We start from the raw sequence: 24,283 nt of genomic DNA, 5'->3' as shown, positions 1-24,283 counted from the left end.
ATTCATAAGTGTAATCATACCATTAGTATATTAAATTTAATGAGATATTAATTTAATTGCTTCACTGTAAGACTCTGCTGGGTGCCGTAGGGCAGTTAAATGTTCGATTCTGTAGGGAACTTTGCTCTTAGACTCCGTGGGGGTGGTTATTTTTGGATTTTATGGGACAGGTCAGGAGTCACGTTGTTTGGCATTTACAGAACATCGCAGTGCAGTAGCCCTGGGGCATAGCATGGAATTCCGAAAAATCACAGGGGAACGCTAAATAACAGTAAATAACACTAAATAAACGCTGCACAATAAATATATGGATTTGTTACATTATGTGTAAAAAGGTACAAAGATATAGCTGTAGGCCAACCATGGTCTCTTATCCTAGTATCCTATAATGCATAGGAAGGAATACTGACACGCTATTGTGACACACTTGACCATTATGGTAAATGATATCTTAATGATCTTCTAAGGTCTACCAAGCATTTGAATGGAATTTGCTTCACTATATTTCTAGACCTCTCTCTACATAATGCACAAATTTGGAATCTGTCCTTCAAAATCCTTGTATTTTAGCCCTGCTGCTATTTCCCCACCTGAAGCCTACAAATGGTTCATTAAGAAGTGAAAGTTCCAGTATTAAACATTAATTTAAGCAACTGGATGAGAAAGTGTGTGATTCAAAAGAGTAACCAAGAAAGAGTTTCTGTGTGTGTATGTGTGTGGATGTGGATTATATTACATTGTGGGGGGACCAAATATTCCCCACAAAGTAAAAAAAGAACTGTTGTTTTGACATTGTGGGGACCGGTTTTCAGGTCCCCACAAAGATCTGTGAATGGAATCAAAAAAGTAAAAATGCCTAAAGTCTCGCATTTTGTTTGGTTACTTATGGTTAAGATTAGAGCTGGGTAGGGGTTAAGTTCGTCATGTTGGGTTCACACAGTAGAGTTTTCCCCATAGAAATAAATGGAGAGTCCTCACAAAGATATAATTAGAAGCTTGTGTGTGTGATTGCATCACTCTGTCAGCGATGAGGAAGTGCCCATGTTTCTGTAATGAGGTGTCAGTCGTTACCTTGGTTAACCCCCTTCCCATTAAATGTCATTGTATGGTTGTGCAAACCACAGTGAATTTAAATCCTTATTGCTCTCGTCATCATACTCTGTGCCTAAGAGGCCAGTGAAAGGCTCCAGCTTGTTACTTATTTACATTCTTTTACGCACACAAGTCATGAAGTACTAATCAATAAAATAAACCTCCTTTTGTTTATCCCTATTTAATTCACTGCTTCAGCAGGACTATACATTATTGCGGAACAGTGAGTCTGTAACTTTGATTAAGTTTGAGTTTTTTTACCAGTGTTTGCATTTTCAGTAATATCTGATGTCAGCATAGTGTATAATGACAGATTTGAGCGCATTTTGATCAAATTTGTGGTCTGTTTCTGGCCCAACAGAGTGGAGGAGAGCTTTAAGACCTTGTTCTGGTCCATCTTCGGCCTGTCTGAAGTAATCTCGGTGGTCCTGAAGTATGACCACAAGTTTATTGAGAACATTGGCTATGTGCTCTATGGAGTCTACAACGTGACTATGGTGGTTGTCCTCCTCAACATGTTGATCGCTATGATCAATAACTCCTACCAGGAGATTGAGGTGAGGATAGCTCTCAGATGATAATGATGGTGGTTGTTGTTATTATTATTATTGTTGTTTTTGCTGGTGTTGTTTTCACTGTTTTTACTTGGACAAATAATGTATTCTCCTTGTCTGATAAATGAGTTTAATGCATCTCCAGTGACATTAGAAGGCTGTAAATCAGTAGTATTGAAACTTTTTTTGACAGGTCCTCCCTAGTGTTGATATATTTGTCCTTATTCCCCTATACACACACACACACACACGCAAGAAGACCACAAATAAACTTTACCTTGCAGGTCAATGGAAACAATGAAACTATTTTCCCTTATTGTTGTTGCACACAGCTTATCAAAATCCGGAGAAATTTTAGACACTGCAAGTCTCTCTGTTTTTAATATATTTGAAGGTGGCAATTTTTAAAATAGGTCTGCCCCCACCCCAAGGCCCCCAGACAGTTCTCTGTTTATCTTTTTCCCTCGACTCCACCCCCTTGCAATTCCTTCGCACCCCACCAGGGGGTCGCACCCCACAGTTTGAATACCTCTGCTGTGGATGAACGGTTGCCGTTGTGTGTTTCTCTGTACAGGAAGATGCTGATGTGGAGTGGAAGTTTGCCCGCTCTAAGCTGTGGCTGTCCTACTTTGACGAGGGTCGCACCCTCCCACCCCCTTTCAACCTGGTTCCCAGTCCCAAGTCCTTTTACTATCTGGTGCTGCGGTGTAAGCAGTGTGTGGTGCACCTGTGTAAGACCAAAGCTAGGAGCCACGATAGCGAAGTGGAGATGGGCATGCTTAAGTCACGCACCAAGGTGAGAGGCTTCAGCGAACATATCATGACAGCAAGGTGGAGATCATAAAATTATGAGACATTACAACAGGACTCCTCAATCTGGACCTCGATTACAAGTCCAGGCCTTGTTTTCAGTTCTCCCAGGTAAATAGCTTAACAATTACTGATTCTGATTGGCTAGAGGCTTCATACCTGGCTCACAGCTAAAGGAAGGCTAGGAAATCAGCAGGGCTCGGACCTTGAGAACCATGGTTTGAAGAGCAATGCATTAGGGTGACATTTGGGAGGGCTTTCACTAAAGATTTCACATTGAACAGGGCACACTTTCAAAGTGAGAAGTCAAAGGTCATGACTAGGACTCAGCAGACGAGGGTCATGACAGAGGGCTTCAGGAGAGCAGGCTCTACTGAAGCACCAGGATGAGAGGGTGAGCTAAATGCAGCAGGCTGTAAGCAGGGCTTCTTGTGGGTGTCGGTTTGAGCTGCTTGGGCTCAGGAGACTTCACAGTTTACCGCCAGGTCCAACATAGTGCAGAGTGCACGCTCGCCCGCACGTCCCTCTCCACTCGCCCACCCTCCAGAATCCCTGGAGGAATTCGCTTTATTTAAATCCACACAGATCTGCAATTCATAATGCTTTTATCCTAAAATATCTCTGTAGGGTCGATTCCGAATGTACCCCAGAGGCAGGGATGAATTAACGCTGAAAAAGCCAATTGCACACCCAACTCGATACCAGGTAAGTATTCGCAAAAAGTAAAATACTCAGACTTCAGGTGTTTCTTAAATTGCAGCAGAATTGGTGGGCGTGTCCTACCATAAGCTACTGATTCTTAACATTGAGGGTGATTAGGATCCTCAAAGATTTCTGGTTATTTCATACACACACACATCCTGGATGATTAGGACCCTCTCTTGAAGCACATGAATGTATTGTTATTATTGCAAAGATCTTTTTTTACCCAGTAAGCAGCTAGATAGGTGAAGTCCATGGGCAGAGACACTCCTGGAACCCAAATCTGGCCACAGTAACTATACACATTATTATTAATGAGTGGTGACGTTAATTACTGTGGCCATAATCTTATATGTATTACTGAGGTTGAGCTGGGCATCCTCATTATTGCAGTGCAGTATTTAGGCAAGACAGATATCTATTAGTTAAGTAATTTTGTTGGAGACTGTTGTCTGGAAGAAGAGCTGTTTGTTGATATTGCACATTCAGCCTGTCATATAGACTGACACTGAAAGATTGAGCGGATGTTAATAAGGCGTGAGCTGTGGGACTTGTTACGGAAGATAGGGCTGTAGGTGTCAATGAATGAATGAGGTTTGACATTTCCAGAGCCCAAGTCAGATCCATTAGCTGAATGATCAGAGATACTATACACAGTTAATTGATAGAACTCTCAGTTTTAAATCTTATATATGTAGCAAGTATTTTTTGATTGGATGCCAACATAGGTGGGCTTTGGCAGTGTCTTATTAGGAGTCCTCCAATATCCCATGATGCCGAGTAGAGGTAAAAATATACTGTGCATGTCCAGCTGCTTGTACCCCAGGTTTCCTTAGTAAGCACTTCACAACTCGGCGGGAGAGGCCATCAGGGACAGTAAATTGGCAGTGAGTAAATTTCAGAGTTTCAACAAATTGTCTGTGTGTGCCATGAGTGTGTCTGTGTGTGTGTGTGTGTTGCTGTGTGGGAGTGTGAAACTCTACATGTCAAACTCTCTTCCCCTTTTCGTTTCCTCTCTGTCTTTTCTTTTCCTCCACTTCTCCTTCCTTCGCTTCTGCACACGAGAAAATCATGAAGCGGCTCATTAAGCGTTACGTGCTGAGGGCCCAGGTGGACAGAGAGAATGACGAAGTCAACGAAGGTAAAAACCTCATTAACTTTTATGTCCCATCTACATGTTGGCCATCTCCATACTTGTCAGAGGTTTGGCATGGTCACACTGCTCATGCCCTGAAGCTGTATCTTTCTAAGTTTTATATCTAACCATCTTGGCATAAGACAGATGTCATTGTCTTCTGGGGAGGCTTGTGTGTCAGTCCTCTCCATTAAACACTGTTTGAGTTATGGCAACATTTTCCAGGCACCCGGCAAGCAACTAATTATTGCCCATCTTTCTTGCATTTGCTCTTGCGTAGGATAATTTTATTTCAGCCTGCCATTAATCAAAAATTGCATTCCTGACACATCAAGCTCTTTGCAGAAATTAAATCGCATTTCCTTCAGTATCCAGCATAGGAACAGTGGACAGAGAGAGAAAGCGTATACTTGTCAACAAATTTACTTTAAGTCATCAGACAATACATTTAAACAATGTTGTTTAATTACACTGGTCTACAAATCTTTACTTTTTGTTTCACAAATCAAAATAGATGAGTCTTGCATTACTGTTCGTCATTAATTGAAATATCTAATCTGAATTTACAGCAAGAATTGTGAATGACATACAATTAAACCTTGCACTATACGTACATATGCAGTATATATGCATGGTGGAAGTGACTCATCTTAAATGCAGAAGTGTATGATTTCCTGCTGTACTTGGCCTCAGGAACATCCCTCTAAGGGGTACAGCAAAAGGTCAGCCAGCATCCTGGGACTCCACTCGCCTTCCATATCAGAGAGAGAGCAAAACCGTGACTCAACACATCCAAACATGTTACAGTCTGTAAACTCTGACAAACCACAGTTACAGTACTTTGTGCACCCTTTTGTAAAGTCCTAAAAATGTTCAGATATAGAAATTGAATCTTTTTTACTAAATTACTCTTAAATATGCCAATACATTCTTAGTAAGGAATTATATACTATTAATATGTTCTAAAAATCACAGAAAATTATGGGTGAGAGAAAAATTCTGAGCGTATTTCTAAAATTAAAATGTTTTAATAATAAAAACAATGTCCTAGAGGGGTTTATTTACCAGCTCAGGATGTGTAGGAAGACCACCATTTTGTTTGCAGTTTGTTTTTCTCTCTCAGTGATGCCTCTTGTTCTTATGATTAATATTTCTGTTGCCAGAGTAAACCTTCGGTCTCTGTATCCATGACACTGCTCTTTGTTGGTTGCTATCTGGCTCCAAACCAGCCCTCTTGACTGTCAGATAACGGGAGCCAGCCCATATCTGGCTTCTTTGAGCATATCACTGCAACTTGTGTGTTCTTCAGGTGAGCTGAAGGAGATCAAGCAAGACATCTCCAGCCTCCGCTATGAGCTCCTGGAGGAGAAGTCCCAGGCCACAGGGGAACTGGCCAGCCTCATTCAGCAGCTTAGCGACAAGTTTGGGAAGGATCCCAAGCTGCCCTGAGGCAGAAAAGCCCGGCCAGGAGTTCCTGTTAAGGATGCACTGAAGCAGGCGGTGAAGTGGCACGAAACCCTGTTACAAGCCACAGGTTCCTTTTTACACCTTAGAATTAATTATGTGGTCCACTGCACCAAAAACCCCACGTCTGTCATTTTAGTACCTCTGTGGGATCTTTAAACCATACTGGTGTATCCGTGAAGAAGGAATCAAAGGTCCTAATGATCACCTGGATTATTATATTCTGCAGGACACAAGTGTAGCACATGGAGAAGGAGGCAAAAGTTAAAGGATGTAATGACTTGGAGAACAAAGGTAAAAGAAGGAATAGCCTCACATCTGTTCTGATTAACGGCGAACAGAGATGGTTACTGGACTGGATCGGACTGGCAGAGAGAAGCACCAAGGTTGCTCTAAGGACAAATTGTTCAGCACCTCTGCTGTTGAGAGGAAGCAGTGTGCCAGCAGGGGTGTTTGTGTGTGTGAAGGTTTAAATAGCGTTCAGGGGCTCCATCTGTCACAAACATCTCGCAGCTCTTAGAGCTCAACACGTTACCATGCAGACTTTTTGTGCAGCACATGTATGTAGCTATGTAGCTGCACAAGGTATTTCACTATTGCTTTCTGTCTGGCCTAATTAAACCTCTGGAGGGAGAGAAAAGGTGGAGACAGCATCACCAGCACAACAGAAGGAGAACCACTGTGACAGCTCGGCTCGGTCAATACACCCCTTAGACAACCAGTTTGGTGTTCAGGACCTATAAGCCTCTGACTATATCTTCTGAAGCATCTCTCTGCAAAGGCTGTCTAATTAATTGAGCCTTTCTGACATGCAAGACTATCTTCACAGGTCGATCCTTTGTCAGTCAGCGCTTTGCAAGAGCAAATGCAGGTGACGTCTTACACAGACTACCTGGCCAATGGGCTTTTCACCGAATCACCAGGAAAGGGACAGACTGCCCTTAATTGCAGGCATGATTGATGCATTTCAGTCTGCCCTGAATGAAACAAGTTTTTTGCATTCAGGTAATACTTAGTTACTGACTCCAAACACTGTTTCACGATGCCTTTGACAATTTCTCTTTGTTGCGTTAAAAAAGAAAAAATCTGTGGGTGACATCTTTACAAATAGCAAATCTTTGTTAAAAAAAAGCTGTTTGTAAATTAAAAGAATTAAATAGAACTGCCTAATCTCATAGCAAAGTGGATAGACATTATAAATACACTACTGTATTTTTCAATAGGGGAAAATATTTTAAAAACTTGTATATTGTATTTTCAGCATTAAATTAATCAATATAAAACTGAGCCATAGTGCGATTTCAAAATATTATGCGTGTCAAATCTTATTGTCTTTGATTAAAGGCCTTGGTCTTACAGATGTCTATTTCTTGTGGTTTAGAGAACTGACACGAACAGCTTATCAGTTGCGTTTTGTGTGCTTCTCTGCTGCTGTTCTTTGGCTTCAAACGTATCTCACAATTGACTGAACAGCATTGAGCAGCTGCACCTTTACAGCCTTTATTCATATCTGGACACAGTTGGACACTAATACAATAGAGTTCTTCATTTAAATTATTAATTAAGCTTTTTTCATACATTAACACTTTGAATCAGTTTCTTGTATTTTTCTACTTACACAGAAAATGGTAAAGCACATTTCAAAGACTTCGTATGAACAGAACATTTCTATGTTTCTGATACAAAAAGTGAGGTAAGAGTGTAGCAATCATTGGACACTGTTAAGACTAAGGGGAAACAGTACCCTCAAGGCTGGGTGGTCAAAAACCATGAAAGGGGAGAGGAGATGTGATTCAGCATGAACCCGAAGGAGAAGCGCTCTCACACTCAGATGGATGCGTGGCGGCCAGGTGACCAGCAGGACAGGGAACAGTGTGCGGCGAATGAGGTCAGCAGAAGACTACAGCCCAGTTGCCGAGGACTGACAGACAGTGGGCAGCAACAGAAAACACAAGCGCTGCAAGAAATGATCACTGCAGCACGGCGAAGCCGTCAGAATAAGGACACTATGGACTGTTCCTTTCTAAAGTGTCTGCTATCGTTATATAAACATTTCCACTATAGTAAAGATAATTACAAATATTCACGAACAGGAGCAATTGATGGTACCTTTGTAGGCTGATGGGTCTCATTCCACCCACCTCTGTGGATCAATAACACTTGACCTTCTCCTGCACCATTTGCCCCAGGGGCATCCATCCATCCAAATTCAACACAGTGCAGCCGCTTCTGCTGTATCCAACACTGGTAGATTGTTGCTGGTAGATTCAGGAGACCCAGCACTTTATAGCTAAAAATCTACTGGGGACCCCCTGTCTGTCAAAATGTACCGGCAAGGACAAATGTGACATTTTGTCAGGGATTCCAGGATTTCCAGCTACACCCCTGACTACAGGTAATGCTTCAGAGGAGAGATCAAGGTTTGAGTGCTTTTAGAACACAGTCTTGTGGAGAACCAGAAATAAAGTGAAATGGACCACTTATTTCGCCAAGATGATGTGATGTCTTGAGGAACATCTTAAATCATTTTTAGAGGAAGTTTTGAAATCTAGAGATGCCACTTCAACATATTAGGGAAACAATTTCCTTATCTTGACAGAACGTTTTGTCATCTCTTGATAATGATACCTGATCAAGTGATGCCATTCCCACAACATAAGGATTGTGCTCCCTCAAAATAAAATATTCTCAAAAAATATTCTCATGTTATTTATTTTTTCAAATATAACTGCTCCTGTCAAAGCACAGGGATGCTCCGTTTTCCCAGTGCACAAAATTTCCAGCTGTACCTACCATTCTAATAGCCCAGCAAAAGGTATAGAAATTCACAGCTTGTCTTTTCATATTTAATCAAATCCTATGGCGGTCATGCAAATAGTTCTTCTGCAGTATTTCAAACCCTGTTTGAACCTGCCTGAGTAATTCCTCGCATTTTTAAATTTAGTAGCTGGAAGCTCTCAGTATTATTTTAAGGTATATTGTGGGAGATCTGTATTTGTCACAGAGCCACTAAACAATAAACAAATCAAAAATAATAAAAGCCTTTAAGATTCAGATTCTAAATGTAATAGAAGTAAAACCCTGCAAAGAGCGATAAGTGGTAAGGTGATTTTGGAGGTGGGTCGATCCATCAGCCAGTCATATTCTGTGGTTTGATTGGTATCATTATCGTTCATCAACCTGCACAGATCCCTGTTGTAAAAAGGCCCAACCCAGACCAACCAACCAGCACACTGAAGCCAGACAAAACATCTTAAAAATCCCTGGAGCTACCATGGTTACCTGGTAGATTTTTGGAGATGGCAAATGGATGTATTTTGACCCTGGGGAGATTAACACTGTCCCAGCAACTTTGTCAATTCATGACTATTATTTCGTCGCTGCTGTATCTTTCAGCCTAGGAGAGATTACCTGTCTGGGAAAGAGCAAACGCTCCACATGGATGCTGAGGTGGAGTAGGAGCTGGTGCCCACCGGCATTCTCATAGCTTTTACCCACCACTTCTGTCTGGTCAGCTCCTGTTTCTGAAAAGGCGTCATAGGTCAAATCTTAAAGATACAAGAACTAAACTGCTTCTTCATAAATCATAATTTTGACTGCCTGTACAGATTATATTTGGTGCTCCTGTTTGCCTTGTTAGTCTCATGTTGCTGATGTGACTAAAAATGAAAACCAAGCAATTCATCAAAGTATTGCAAATGAAGGCAGAACATTGTCTTTAACAGACTACCTAGAGAACAGTGTGCAGTTATCTTGCATTTGCCTTTGTGGCTCCATAGAAATATAACACTGACATGTGCAAAAAAAGTAGACTAGACTCAAGGCACAAAAAGGTAATTATGGCTAAAATTATATTTTGAACATGAAGCAATGCTGTTCTTATTCAACTTCAAGATATGATGCTGTTAAAAGGTACATGAAAGAAGAAATATATGTATAAATATATAGTGTTTTCCAAAACATTTGTGCAGAATTTCTTAACTGGGTTTTCTCCAGACAGAAAAGCTCTTCTGTTGATGCTTAATTGCTGTTAAATCTGTTCCTCTTTCAATTAATGTGAGCAGTGCACCATGTAAAACACCTGATGAAAGGCCATTTAACAATGCAGAAATATGAACGCATGACAGGGAATGCATTGACGTTTCTGGCATGGCATTTCATTTGTTTGCTGAATTGAGAGGCTGCTCCAGCTATCGCCCATGCGTCCCCAGGCTGCCTGCACCTCAGCGAATTGGCCACAATCCCCGCGTTCTCATTTTACTGGCACTAGAAGGTGCCATGATGTAGGTGTATGACACACATCAACTCAATGACTCAGACAGCAAGTAAACAGACCTTCCTGTTGCTTTCATTATTAATTTTTCTGTTATGATGAAAATAGGTCCATGCCCAGCGTTGATATGATATGATAATATTGTATTTCCAAGGGCAAAAAGCTGTTAGTGATGATTATTGAAGCTTGTAAGTGTGCAATCTGCACACTGTGAACCCATGTAGGGCAGAAGGTGTAGCCTATGCCTAGCCAGTCAGGCAATTAAAATAGGGAACAGGCTATTGGGGTAGGTTAAGGACTCCATTTGTAGATGTGCCTCTACATTAATAAAAGGACACTAGAGGATGGAACCTATCACAACCACCAGGGGGAATCCCAGTGTATCTGCCACCCTATGCCTCTCCTGCACTGTGCCACACTACCTGTCCCACAAGGGGAGTACTAATTGCACGGAATCCCTGAGACATCCAATTCATAGCAGATCCATCTCCTGGATTTCCTTTTCCTAGGCTGGAGCTGAAATACGAAAGCTTTTCTCCTGTCATGTCCATGACAGTGACAGGGGTGCAGGACCAACCCTTATCATAGTGCTAGACACTAATTCCCTGCCACTGGATAAGACAGGTCAAGACAGAATAATCAAAGACAGGCAATAACAATGAGACTACCCTCACTATCCATGTAGTGTCAACCACAGGGCCAGCCCTAGCATAGAGGAAGAGTAAGCAGTTACCTCGTGTCCCTGAATCGCCCGCCTTGCAGAAGATGAGAAATGAACATCAATTTTCCTGGTTAGGGGGGGCTCCCAAGTAAAGCTTTGCCTAGGGTCTCTGAAAATGTACAGTCAGCCCCGATTAACCAGGACCAGAGAAGTTAGTGGAATTTTTAGGATGCAGTTTCCTGTGCTGAACCTTTCATACGAAGCACCTGAAAGCTTTCAGCTGGATATTATGCTGAATCAGTCCAGGTCGATGACATTTTCCGTAGTAAAACAGAAGGCTAGAATTAAGCAGGAAACCTTCAGGATATAGATGCCGTTCTAAGCACTGTACTACCTGCATTCCTCAGGCAGATATGCAGTGGAAACTGGGTCGGTCTTATGGAGAGGGGGCCGCACATGGAGGCGTTGTAAAGAAGCTTCTCTAATCGCCTTTCCCACCCAATTACCCAGATATGTTTTGGAGCCATGGAAATCTGGCCAGGGGGACCTTTTATGTTCTGCTGTGACAGGAGGATTCGGTGCCAGTTTGCAAGCAGCTCTCACACTGATTGTTTACGAATTGTCACAAGTATGTTCAGGTGTCAGAAATGCCTCACACAAATATGATTTTCATATATTTGCCATTTTACTGTGGACGCTTTATGGGGAATTAAACTACAGGGAAAAGTTTTGGCATCTCTGGGAACAGGTCTCAAAGCACTACTGCCTGATGGCTCATTTTGGAGAGAAACAAATTCTGACAAAAATAAATCCAGATTTAAAAAAAAGCAGTAAAAAGTAAGAGTTGTGTGCTTCTGATCTAATCAACTGACTTTAAGCTTTGGCAGATACACAGAGGTCCCTAATTCCCCTTTGAAGATAACTGTCATATTTTAAATACATGGAACATTTCAATAAAAAGATCACCCATTGGTGCCAAAGTACGCAGCGTGATGCTATTTATCTAGATAGTAAAATGGCTTTACAGTATGATTACAAGATTGCACAGAGCTAGTCCAAATATTTTAGTCAAATCTGTAGTCAATTCTTCAGTCATATCATTCCAAATATCATATCTCAGAGAAATGTATAGGACAGTTATTGTTGGGTGAATATGCAAAAGTACATAAAAGAAATGCTTCACTTCTGAAATATTCATGGTGTCTTATCATTTCATGGTTTTCTACTGTAAAATCAAAATTCTGACTTGTTGAAAGTATGCACAGTACATATTGAAAAAAACAGTAATTAGAAAATATATATATTAGTCTTTATTCTTATTTTTAATTTTAAAAATGTTTTTTTTTTTTTGCATTGCTTTCAGCACCATTATTTTTCAGTATTGTGTTTCTCTGTAGGGCCATGCCTGCATAAACATACTGTTCATTTTTCAGGTGTGTAATGTGTAGAGCTAAATTTGCTATTGTTTCGTATCACTCATATCTGATGGTCACAGGTTTTTAAACCTAGAAGTTAAGTTTAAATGTAGGGGTGGGAAGTTTATGAGGGGCGCTACATTTGCTTACATTTAATGAAAACTGGAACGGTTTGCGCCGACTGGGGCAGTCAGACAGCTGCCCCTTTAATCGAGGGCCACAGGTCCACCTCTTTTAATTCCCCCAACCCCCTCGCGCTCCATGGCATTCTGCACTAACCTGAAACTGTTTCAGTCACTTTGTTTGCAATAAGACAGGCCGTTTAGAAAAGGCATCGCCGTTTTTCACGCGTCCTCTTTCGTCTGTCTCGGAGCGCCGAAAACCATTTTCTGTTTGTCATCGGTACCTTTACAGAATTATGATTTTTTTTTTGGTGAACGACAACCCGGGGCTTTAGACATATGGATTCTCTTTAGCGGCTGCGCTCTACTGATTTCTTCGGACACTATGAAGCGTTTAGTTCTAAGCCATATCGGCTGTTGATAAAAATACATTAAGACGAGGAGGAGTCGAAACCGGCATTCACGTTAGTGTCCTTCGTCTGGTTTTTTTTCCTCCTTTCTAAATGAAGGACTTCCAATTGTTGCAAAGCAGCCTCCCACCAGATTTCAGCTGAGGACGTACTGCAACGTATGGAAGTACTTTAAAAGAAACACAATCGGCGTTGCGAACGACAGTATTTTCACCATGTGTATTATAATTCTAGAACAATATAAGAAGGACGACACTGAGGAATGCATTATTTTAGTGCACCGTTAACGTTTTCTGAAAAAGTAAATGACCAGATGATGCTCAGTGCTTTTTAAGTGAATTATTTCCGTAGACGTTTGCAACTTTAATGTTGACTTTTAGTCGCAGAGACAATAAATCCACCGATAATATACATGGATTTCATTGCGAGGACATGATTTTAAAATCAAGTTGCCGATGGAAATCTGAAGTAGCAGCACGTCACGTTCAAGGGACTACATTTTGCTCGGTGTGAAAAATCCTAATTTATTGGAAAATAACCAACTACAAGCCTCGTTTGCAATGGACATTTCCTTACTGGATGGCGTGCTTGTTTGGGGCGGTTAAGGAATGCAGACGCTGCCGTCCACCTTCTCAACCTCACCTGAGCTTTGAGCAACGTTCCTGAAGTGAGTAATGAGATCATATAATCTGACGTGGTACTATGAAAGCTCATAAAATTGTTTATATTTTATTCATATATTTGTTTTAATTATGCGTTATATGAACCACATTTGCTGTTTAAAAATGTATATCATGACATGTAATTCTCAAACTTGGTTATTTATCTACGTTTATATAAAATGCTCAAATGATTGCTTTTGTTTCAGTTGATCATTGACCCAAATCGAGGAAGGAAATGTTGAGGCAAATATTGCTGAACTCCACTGCCTCTACGGGCTTTGATCTGACTGTCCAGACCAACGCGCCGCCCCTAAATATCTCGCATGGACCCGTGAGCGTTGCGGCGCTGCTGAAGCCCACGGGCAGGGAACTGCGTGAAGGGGAGCTGAGTAAACCGGATTTAGCCACCTACATAGTCATTTTCCTGCTTCTGTTTTTGCTGGTACTGTTAATTGTGTTTTATATAAACTGCCAGTTGAGGGGTTCGTTCTTCGCGTCGATGCCCTACGACAGATCGCTAAGGGAGGCACGGAGCTCTTATAAGTGACCTGAACTTTGGCTTCTGACGAACGGCCTGTGGACTCTCCCTATCTGTGGAATGTATTTTATTTTCTATATGGCGCCGGACTGCATGCTGAAAAAACACTGGTTGAATATTATTGTGTCTTTGTTCTATCATGGAATATTTGTTTACTAATTTTACTGACTGTATTGCTCATCAGTTTGTATGCCTTTTCTATTACTATGTAATAATAACATTACTCAGTAATATGTATGTCAGGGACAAAGAACTATACGAAGGCCTAATTAATGGCATTAGGATACAACATTGGCAGAAATACAATATTACCATAAAACAGTTTGCAAAAGACAAAGCAGTGAAATTCCGGGTTCCAGAAATTACCCAAGAGCTCTATAGTTGCATTGTTAACCCATCCAACTTCTAGCTGCTTAACATGGTCAGGGTTGTGGAATGTGTTGTTAATACTTACACTTCATATGTTAATAAAATATTTAAGATGTAGCATGAATGAATTCTGGGTGTATATAATGTGCTTTGATTTCTACCTTTGGATGTGATCAATAAGAATATCATTATTATTAATATCAGAGCTGGGCATTAGTTAGCAAGGTGTCGTCTCCTTGGGGGTCCAGAAGAATTGTGGAGGTGCCAGTAGAGTTCAAATGAGAGAACTCTGACGTCCAGTTCTCAGTGCATCCCAGTCACATGTAACACATGTTAAAAAGGACAAGGAACTGCCAAAATGTTTGGACTAAGTGTCACAACACAGAAAAACATCATCTCAAAGAAATCTTTACTTAAGATGGTAAACTGTTTTGGTTTTGGGCACTGTACTCCAATTAAGTTGCCATCAAGAGACAAAACATAATGTTTAAATTGGCAGTTGCGCAGGATAAAAACTGGTAGGTCTTTCTGCTTTGTTTTTAAAAAGCACGACTAACACGCCTACTTTATGTGATGTATTACCATTCTCTGGATGCAGAAACGATAAGGCTATTTTGATGGATCTGAAACAGAATCATGCCCAGCCTGACACTATAATTTCACTACATTTTACAAGCATGAGGAATTCATTTAACTACTTAAAATGGTGAACGATGCCCTATCTGATCTATCACAGGGGATTGCCATCAACCAATATTCAAAGAGGCCGTCAGGTTCAGCACATGCCGATGATTTGCTTCTTCGTTAGTCGGTCTTTACAGAACACACCTTTTTTTTCTTCTTTTCCATAAAAGTCGTAATCTTTTTTTTTTTTTATTTTTTTTTACATTTAACCGATTCTTTTCATTGGTGAGTATGCCCCGATGACTAACCTTTAGAAGAGCAGAGGTTCTCCTTGAGCTGGATCTTCCTGCACTGCAGGGAATGTCTCAATAAGGACAATAAAACCTGAAATTTTATTATTTAATGCCAAGCTGTTATTGTGTGGTTTGGCCAATTGCTGTAGAAAAGCATTGGTAGAGAAGCAGGCCAATTCTGCAGATTAACTTTCAGACCAGTCCCACAAACACACACTTCTCATGACTCAGGCTCTTGAGAACAGTGTGCTTACATCCATATTAGGGAGCAGCTACAATTGAAATCAAAAGGGAGCTGGGAATCCGACAATACAGTGACTGCTGAAATTTTGCGATAGGGGAACAAGTAAAACCTATAGAATTTTCTACATAATGTAAAGAAAGCATTCGGAGCTATCAAAGGGAACAGCATTGAGTGGTGTTAAAAATGGTGACAATAGGCTATTAAATAGTAGTAATGCAGTAATAAAAAAAAATATGGTTAGTTACAAGTCAGGAATGTCTTACAGAAAACATCTGACAAATGTATGACAAATGATGTAAAGCAGGTGTTCTCAAATCTCTTTCGCGGACCGACACGGCCGTATTGATAGCATCTGCAAAAAAAAATGGAAACGGCCATCAAAAAAAGTGAGAAAAAAAAACAAAACTGCTAACACCAATGAGATGTTTTATGCTAAAAAGAACAAGGAACTATTCACAATTGTATGAAATTCTTCATTTCTGTTAGAAGTCAGTGAAAATAAAAATATTTTTTTCACCATCCAACTTTACGAAGCTCCTGAATTCCATCCAAGGATCCAGTGAGAACCCGTGCAGTAAAGTGTAAAGACAACTGACGTGAATTTTTTTCGCATAAGATTTGCATAGCGCTTCTGGCAGTCAAAGTCGCTCATAGTAATGCTTACAGCATGCATTTTAATCATAATTAATTTGCGAAAATATCTCGAGGCATAATTTAAGTAAACGAATGTGATTGCTATTCCATTACATTAAATGCCATCATGCAGACGTAGACGCGTTTAGTGATCAATAGACAGGCGAGTTTTTCTCAAAGTAGTCACCGGGGGGAGCTATTAGTTAGTTGGATTTTGCTTTGACACTTCGGATAAAAATAATCTTGCCATTGACAGACAGAGCTGAAAGAAACAGCAAAGCTGAGGGATCCTGCCTAAACGACACATAACACACTTGGATACAACAGGATACATGATCGCTTCCCAAACTAAGACCATTTTCTAGGTGGCTGAAAAAAGTTTCACAATAACTGGTACATAACAATAGTTTTGAAAAGTTATACCAAAACTGCGTTTCCTGTGAATCCTTGCCGCTTCTGTGCGTGTACCTGCTTTGCCCCTTCTCTGAGGCCGGCGTCCCTGCTTTGTCCTTGCTCGCCCCCCCCAAGTATCTGCCCTGCCCCTGCTTTACTCCCTCACGCGCGGGGCTGCCGCGCGCTGCTTCCTGCTTTCAGGTGAAGCCCTCGCGCTCGGCCCCTCCCCCCGCACTAACCTGCCCAAGACAGGAAGCTGCCTTCGAGACCCGTAAACAGGGTAAAAAAGCTGGTCGGCCGCAACTATGGGAGCCGAATTAAAGAGACCATGGTCATGAAAGTCGAAAAGAAGGAGTTACGGACGCCGTGGACAGAAAAACTAACCCGTTAACCTTGGTATTAGTGGGCAGTAACTCGGACAGCCGCTTAGTGAGTCATGGTACAGCGATAAGTGTTCATACTCGTGAGGTGGATACTAACCAGGCGCTGACAGTGCTTTAATTGTGAAGTCTGCGGTGTTGCGTGACGCTTGGGACATATTTGCCGTGTTTGAGAAGCAAGGAGCGGATACCGTAAGTAAGTTTTTGGGGGGCTCATTTTAAATTTCCCTCCCTTTTTCGGACCGGGTAGAGAAGACGGGGGACCTACTCTGACCGATTGGGTTAGCCGAGGCCTCGGAGGAGCAGTTTTTGTGTTGTTTACCGAGCACAAAGACTTGGAAAAAAAAACAGTTTGTCTCACCCTGTTTTTGGACAAGTTTATCAGTGGAAAGTTGGACTTTGTTTTTGGCTAAAGTAACCGGCCAGAAGATGGACTCGGGGAACTCAGCCTCTGCGCCTATGGTTAAAAGCGGCAAAGAGAAGAAGTCTAAGAAAAACATCGAAGAAGGCGACGTGAAAAAGAAATTCGTAAGTAGTGCTATTTACAGTTTTTAAACGGAACACTGCTGCGGGATTGTTCTCGAAACGAGCGAGGCTCTGCCGCTTCGGTCAGTATAACTAAGCGGCAATGTGCGTTCGGCGTGTCCCATGCCCTTTCTTGTAATCACGATCACCACTGCTGTCACAGCTTGTTTTGCCGGCTTTAAAATGAAACTGACGGTACAAATCAAACAGGAGGCCGAGCAAAATGATTAGTGCTCCGTAAGATTTCCGAAGAGGAAGTTCGAGCGCTGCGCGCTGTTGCAATAAGCGACTCCAGCATGCGTTGTTTAGTGTTGCCTAGAGTCGCCATTTAACCCTTTAAACCCCTCTCTATTTATGCTAAAATCTGATGTGCTAAGGTTAGTATGCAAACCGACTAAATCAAATAGCAAAATTAGCGACTGTATAAAAGGACAGAAATAGAGTTTAATGAATGGATGTAACGTTCTCCTTCTGAATATTGCAGCTTTTAGACGTCTTGGTATTTTCTGTGTCATCAAACGTTGACAATAGTGAAGCTGTACATTTTTATTTGAACAATATTTTAAAAGTGGAAACACAACTGCTGATGCCTATCACTGTGAGAAAAGCCATGCTATTGAAGCAATGGCCGTCAGACAGATCATTTCATGTTCACCGTGTGCCAGCATGTGTAGATGACTCGCACATTTCCTGATGTCTAGAATGCACGGGTGTGACATCATCGCGCCCTTTTCTGTCACGGGGAAATGACCATGTGTGACAAACTGAGAAGATCGATGCAACTTTAACGTGTGGTTGAAAATTGATATTCTGCAGGACCAACAGCATATTCTTCCTTTGGATGAATCTCCTGTTACTGTGCCGTAACGTGAGTGACGTAGACGGGATGATTAGGTCTCACCACAGAACCCCCTCAATATATCTCTGTGTGTGTGTCTGTCTGTCTGTCTGTCTGGGGGGGTTGCTGATTAGCCTAATTTTTTTGGAGCACGTGAGATGTTTGTAAGCTATGTGACCCCTGCCTTGGTGCCCTGACTTTGTTGGTCACACAGTAATGTGCAGCGAGAGGTCTATACTGAAGCAAGCTCTGGCACAAAAATGGTGTGTGGCAGGACCGTTGCTGTGTGTCGTTGGGAAAAGTGAGTCGCACCCAACCATAAGGGTCTTTGGGGTCATGAGGTTTGTTCATGAAGCTCTGTTAGTCAGTTGTCTGGCTTGCTTTTTTAGAGCTTTACTAGTGTCTGCGTTCCAGCTGGGCCATGTGTGTATTTGGAGGGAAAACAAGGGTATTGCTGATAGGTAAAAGGATTAGATTTTCACAAAATCCCAACTGGGAGGGAGGCTGAGTGTATTGATCTCAATTCCTTTTGACCATAAACACTCAGGTGCTTCGCAGACCTGCTCCTAAAGCCCAAAATCTACTCCACTCTAACTTGCAGGCCTTGGGTGTGGAATCCAATATTTACTGTCCTTCATGACAATCTCTGGAGTAAACATACATTCTTACTATGTATCCTCTGCATTTTTATTTATATATATATTTAGAGGTTCCGTTAGTGACTAGCGTTTTCAATGCTGTTATGATGAACTCAAACAAATGTCTCCTCTTTTCATATTCTTAAAAATGTTTGTTTTTTTTTATTATTGTGTAATTTGACATTTGTTCCTTTACCAATTCCTTTGTCCAGAGCAGCTTTGTTTTTATTGTGTTCATATTTGAGAGTATACCTGCAGCAAATAGAAGGTAAATGCTTTGCTTTTGACTGGAATGGCAAGTTGCATCCTGGGAATAAAACAGCAAATTTCAGTTTTATTAATTTTTGACAACAGCTGTCTGCTGCCCTGTCAATATAAAGATAATATTTCCTAGCAAGTTGGTCCCTTTTGATTATGACTGTTTGAGTTTTGGCTTTGGGGCAAGTCTGCACCTATCCCATCCTTTGATTGGCCATGCAGTATGTCAGCAGGTTTACTGCATTCTGAGGGATTGGTTGTCGGGTAAACCAGCGACTGCTTCATAAGGGAAGTGAAAGCCCTGCCAAACAAGTAGTTGCAGCCATGACCGCAGGTCTGCAGAGGCTGGGTGATACTCTTAGTGTTGGGGCAGGAAACAAGGCGCCGATCACAGCTTGGCAAGCAGGCTGTGTTTCTTGTATTTTCCCTTGTTTGTGGCCTGTGTGATTGCTCGTGCACTGCCTGCTTCCCTGATCAGCACAGCTGCCATGTTTCACTGTTTAATGTGCCTGTTTCTGGTTTAATGCTGTCAAAAGTAAATGTGGTTGATCTTATAAACAAGATACTCTGTGGTCCTAAGTGCAGGGTGATATTATCCTTTTTTTAAGGTGGAAGTATGTACATATGCTTTTCTATGCTGGGGTGAACTTGTCTCTTCAGGTTACATTCTGTAGACACAAGGGTGACTTGGTCATCTGACATTTGGTTTGAGCACTTCTGTGGGTTATGAGACCTACGTAACATCTTTCCTTTCTTTGCTTTCCCCCTGTGCTATTGGCTCTGCCTGGTATCACTCCTCTGAGGGGTGAGCTGTAGGTCAGATGTGTGCTTGTGGTGAGACCAGATGGCAAGAAGCTTTAATTGCTCTTCATTGGTCATATTGCTTTCCTGCCCCAAGCCCCTCCCTCGTTCCTCTGAGCAGTACTCAAGCAGGAGTATCAAGACCTGCTCGCGTGTGAAGGAAATGAGTTTTCAAGAAAACAGCATGGTCGGTATGACAACCCGGCAGCGTGGTGCATCCTGTAGCTCTCCGGGCAGCCGCACCAGGATGCGCGGTCCCCAGAGCTCAGCCTGGGCCACGTGGTTTTGTCACAGGGATTGTGGGGTTGGCCACACATGTCACATGATGTGAGCTGAATCATTGCTGCTTAGAGTCCTTCCTGGAGGTTGTGGTAATGGGATGGTCAGTGCCAGACTACTATGAAACCATGCCTGAGAATGGTTGAAAAACATAGCACTGGGTTCAAGTAAACTGATGACATTTAGTAATTCAGAATTTTTACCCTGTTATTTTTTTCTGCACCAGTACAGTTTGTGTGGCCGTGGCTGTGCTCTGCTTTGCAGTTAGACCCCACTGTGCTTTTTTGCAACTGTTCCAGGGCTGTTTGCACTGTCCGGCTGCTCTTCTACACTTTGAGCTGCAGGTTTTTATCTGATAAGTACCCTAATGAAGTAATGAATTTGCTCTGGCTCCTCTCTTTGTCCTCATGACTTCATCTGTGACATGTCCTCTGTTTTATCAACATCTTTGTTTATGGTCCTGTAGCACAGACTGACTGCACCATACTTTCAAGGGGCAGTTTGCTAAGGACATGGTAAAAAAGGAAAAAAAAAACACCTATTTATTTTATTGTTTTTCTATGCTGGTACCACAAATAGATGTTTCAGCTGTCACCCCAAACCAAAGATTTTGTAATTCACGTTGTTATTTTCAATTAAATTGGCCCAGATCTGGTCACAGCATCACCTGGGAGCTCATGGTCTATGGTGCATCTTCCAGCCTCTTTCCCATGTGCTGTTGCATCTAGGCAGCAGGTGGCATTGTTGATAAGGAGCCCATTGCAAGAGAGTCTTGTTGCCAGTGCTGTTTAGCTGAGCTTTTCCGCGTGAATGTGTTTTTCCAGCATTCTAACAGTGACCGGGACCATCCACCCCCAAAATGCCCTGATATCATGGCCAATCTGGAGCCTTTAATCTGCTGTGGCATGCAGCTTAATCTTCCAGCCCGCTGGCTGAATATATGTCCCCACATTTTCAATCGGCCTTTGTAGTAGTGTCTGTGTTGCAGGGTATATGGTAAGTAAACAGGCTTGACTCAGCACCAAAGAGATTGTGGGTGTCAGCAGCTTGTTATATCTGTGATACTGAATAGCCTGCCTTTTGGGTTTTAGTCATATACACTACTTATGCATTTGAAACATGACGTTTGCATGGTGTTGTACAGCTCAGAATCTGGCTTCCTCTTGTTATATGCCTGGAAAAAAAACTGCACAATATGTTGTTTTTTTGAGTATGAATTTAACTAGCAGATGAAGAAATCTCTCCCTTTGTCAGACGAAGTGTCCTTTGGGTCAGAGGTGCCATCAGTAATCCTAGTCTTGGTGGGGAAAAGCCCCCTAGTTTGCCTTAAACCGCCCTCGACATGTATGACCTCTATGGTGCTATGCTCACCTGCTGCGTATAGCACTGGGCAGCCGTCCCCTGTGGCCAGAGCATTTATGGTCATGTCACAAAATTGCCTGCTCTGCCTGTATTCTTACTTATCCAGGTGACAAATGGTGGCCAGCAATGTCCTTACACCTCCCCCACTTGATAGTTGCTAAGCAACGAGAAGTACATATTGCTTACAGGGAATGGTGTTCACCTTCAGTGCCTCTTGGAGCTGCTGTCTCAGCTGTGGGGGTGTGACAAAGTGTGACTGTGTTTTGAGGTGGTGCAAACCAGTTTATAACTGTGATTGTCAGAGAAAGGCAGCATTTCTCCCATTACACAGATTCATCTCTCTTTAATGACCATCTTAATTATTATGAACTTTTCCTCAAAAAGTCATGGTAATTTTGTTTTACTTATTGATGGATTCACTGCAGTAGAGTAGTATTTATTATTTATTAGCTTGGCAAAGGCTTCTGTCAGAAGCTGCTCTAATATACAAAAGTCAGGAGCTTTGTTAAAGGCTGCAGAACGTCTGCTTTGTTTGTTTCTAAATGAACACCAAGCAAGTTATACCACACGTCAAAGTGGATGGAACTGTATATTTTCGGCTTTGCTCTTGGTATTACTGTGGTACTGTTTCTGTGTAAAGTAATTAGGAGTCGAATAAATTGATTGGTCTGGATATCATGACAGAAAATTAAACAGGAACTCAAATTTCTCCTGGGATTTGCAGCTGCCATGTTCTGACCTACAAGTTCATTGGAAAAGGAATACCCCCCCCCCCCCCCGCATACCCCTCCAAAACAAAGTGTTTTGTTTTAAGTTGAAACTTCCTCAGCCTCAAAGATCATAAAAATAACCCCATGCTGACAGCTAGAAACCCAAGTGTACCTTTGGGGACTCTTGAAAGGCTGAAAAAGGACAACCCCCCCCCCCAGCCACCCACTGCTGTGTTGTCCTGATGGTCATCCTGTTCACTTGACTCCACCTTTTAAGGCTGAGCATTTTCAGGACTTTCTGCCTGCTTAAATGGTTTGGAGTTTCCTTGGAGCCATCTGATAGCGTCTGTGAAATATGTGCCGCTAAATTGGCTTAGACATGATATACATTTGTGACCTATTAGGCTGCCGGTCCCACAAAGTTATGGGGGGGCGGGGGGGGTCCTGTGGTTCAAGCAAATGAATGAAGCTTGGAATTTGGAGTGTGGCTTACAGTGTCAAGTCCTTCAGCTGACGGAGCAGCACAGTAACACTCCAGTTGTACTTAAATGCATGAATAAGTTGTCCATTTTTATTTCCTTCCTGGAAAAGTCAAGAATGTAGTATGGACAGATTTTGGAACCTAATTTCATGCCATAGGTGGGAGTGTTCAGTATCAGGCTCGTATGTGCATGCGTGCATGTTCCTGCTGTCAGAACTGACTCCTCCCCCCCTTGTATACAGCTCTCGGCCGCACCAGGAAATAACACTGGCTCCCGCCATCATTTTGGGCGTGTCTGTAGCATGTGACTGTCAGCTAGCAGCCTTGCTTCCTGCCAGGGTTTGTTGCAGTTGTTGGTTTCGGTATCTGGTAAAGTGCTAACTTCTGTTGAGAGTGTTATTCCAAGGTTAGCTTATGATTTCTGTTAGATACTCGTTCAGGCTGATATAAACTTATGGGGGAGGATGACTTGTTGCTTGAGGTGACCTGAGGCCGCAGCCTATTCTGTAGGCCTGACCTAGTTACCCCCTAGCCACACCCCTTGTTTACTAAGGTGCTTTAGCTACGTTTTTTTTTTTTTGTCTTGGACTCTGTCTAGTCCTAATCTGCCTGGGAAGGGCCTCGTACAGGCCACTCCATGCTGGCTTTTCATGCAGTGGTTTGTCTGTCCCCGTCCCCAAGTAAGCCAAAAAAAACTGCCCTACACTCAGCTGGTTTACTGTTTGCAGGAGAAGCCAAGCTATGCTTGGTTGTGCCTTCTGCTGTTTTTATTACACCAGGGCAGTGATGACAGGCCATGCGTAAGCCCTAAAGCACAAGACTGCTTTGGCTGTGGAGTGGGAACCATGCAGGCTTGTGTCTAATCTAACAGCTGTTAATCTTATTTAGCCTCCCTGTTCTCACCTGCCTAGTTTTGTATGGGATCAGAATAGTGAGAGAAGGGTCTACTTGTGGGTTTGTGCTTCAGCTTCAAATTGGGCAGTGAATTTGTCAGATTTGTCAGGTGTCTTGCATTATTGGCCTCCCCCATGTGTAAATGGCTCGTCCTGAAGTTGACAGGCCTTGCAGTAAAGAAGAGCAGGCAAGACTGATGTGAGAATACAGCTCGTATTCCTGGTGTCACCCAGAGGAACTGCCTATACAAGCCTCCTTCCAGTGTCGCATGTGGTGAGTATCATCCTATGTTACTGGAGGGCATGTTCACCTGTGCAGCTGGCTGTTTGCGGCTGGTCACCAGGGCCCACACAGAGTTCAGCTGGAAATGTCTATGCAGCTGGAGCCTACCATGTTTTTGTCAGTGCTGCATATGCTTAGACCGTCCATGAGCTCAAAGCCTTTTAGCATTTAGACTGTGAGTAGAGGCACAATAACACGGTCAGGGGCCTCTGGACTATTTCTGGTGTAAGAAGGCCCTCCACATGATGGTGAGAAGGGCTGCACGATTTCACATAGCAATATGTGGAATTTTCATGAGTAAATGCGTTATTTATAAAACAAAAGAAGGAACTTATTTTGGTAATTTCATATATCTGGCTATAGTTTATTATCTACCAATAGAGTCGATGTCAGATAAGTCGGTGGTGTTGCTGCGAGTGTCAGCAGTCACAAAGCGGTGTT

The 24,283-nt window shown here is 42.2% G+C and overlaps 3 protein-coding genes across 3 annotated transcripts in view; all 3 read left to right on the top strand.

Annotated features, from left to right (window-relative positions):
- The window catches only part of trpc7b (transient receptor potential cation channel, subfamily C, member 7b), a 42,274-nt gene extending 35,161 nt beyond the window's left edge, over positions 1–7,113 (top strand). The window contains exons 8-12 of the mRNA XM_049029868.1: positions 1,454–1,649; positions 2,221–2,442; positions 3,084–3,161; positions 4,224–4,299; positions 5,603–7,113. Coding sequence (XP_048885825.1) covers positions 1,454–1,649; positions 2,221–2,442; positions 3,084–3,161; positions 4,224–4,299; positions 5,603–5,742 — 712 coding nt within the window. The 3' untranslated portion in view covers positions 5,743–7,113. The remainder of the gene's footprint in view (positions 1–1,453; positions 1,650–2,220; positions 2,443–3,083; positions 3,162–4,223; positions 4,300–5,602) is intronic.
- Positions 7,114–12,362: 5,249 nt separating this feature from the next.
- Positions 12,363–14,320, top strand: LOC125750698 (small integral membrane protein 32-like). Its single transcript, XM_049028901.1, has 2 exons — positions 12,363–13,305; positions 13,507–14,320. The coding sequence occupies exon 2, from the start codon at positions 13,536–13,538 to the stop codon at positions 13,845–13,847; it is 312 nt and encodes a 103-aa protein (XP_048884858.1). The 5' UTR covers positions 12,363–13,305; positions 13,507–13,535; the 3' UTR covers positions 13,848–14,320.
- A 2,286-nt stretch (positions 14,321–16,606) lies between these two features.
- The window catches only part of LOC125750244 (protein diaphanous homolog 1), a 35,316-nt gene continuing 27,639 nt past the window's right edge, over positions 16,607–24,283 (top strand). The window contains exon 1 of the mRNA XM_049027729.1: positions 16,607–17,302. Coding sequence (XP_048883686.1) covers positions 17,204–17,302 — 99 coding nt within the window. The 5' untranslated portion in view covers positions 16,607–17,203. The remainder of the gene's footprint in view (positions 17,303–24,283) is intronic.

Source organism: Brienomyrus brachyistius, chromosome 10, assembly GCF_023856365.1.
Source record: "Brienomyrus brachyistius isolate T26 chromosome 10, BBRACH_0.4, whole genome shotgun sequence".
Classification (NCBI taxonomy): Eukaryota; Metazoa; Chordata; class Actinopteri; order Osteoglossiformes; family Mormyridae; genus Brienomyrus; species Brienomyrus brachyistius.
Note: the sequence above shows the minus strand (reverse complement) of the source record. Positions and strands in the feature narration are given on the sequence as shown.

Bases quoted from the DNA above. Each gene is read 5' to 3' on its own strand.
- LOC125750698 (XM_049028901.1), top strand. From the start codon at position 13,536: ATGTTGAGGCAAATATTGCTGAACTCCACTGCCTCTACGGGCTTTGAT.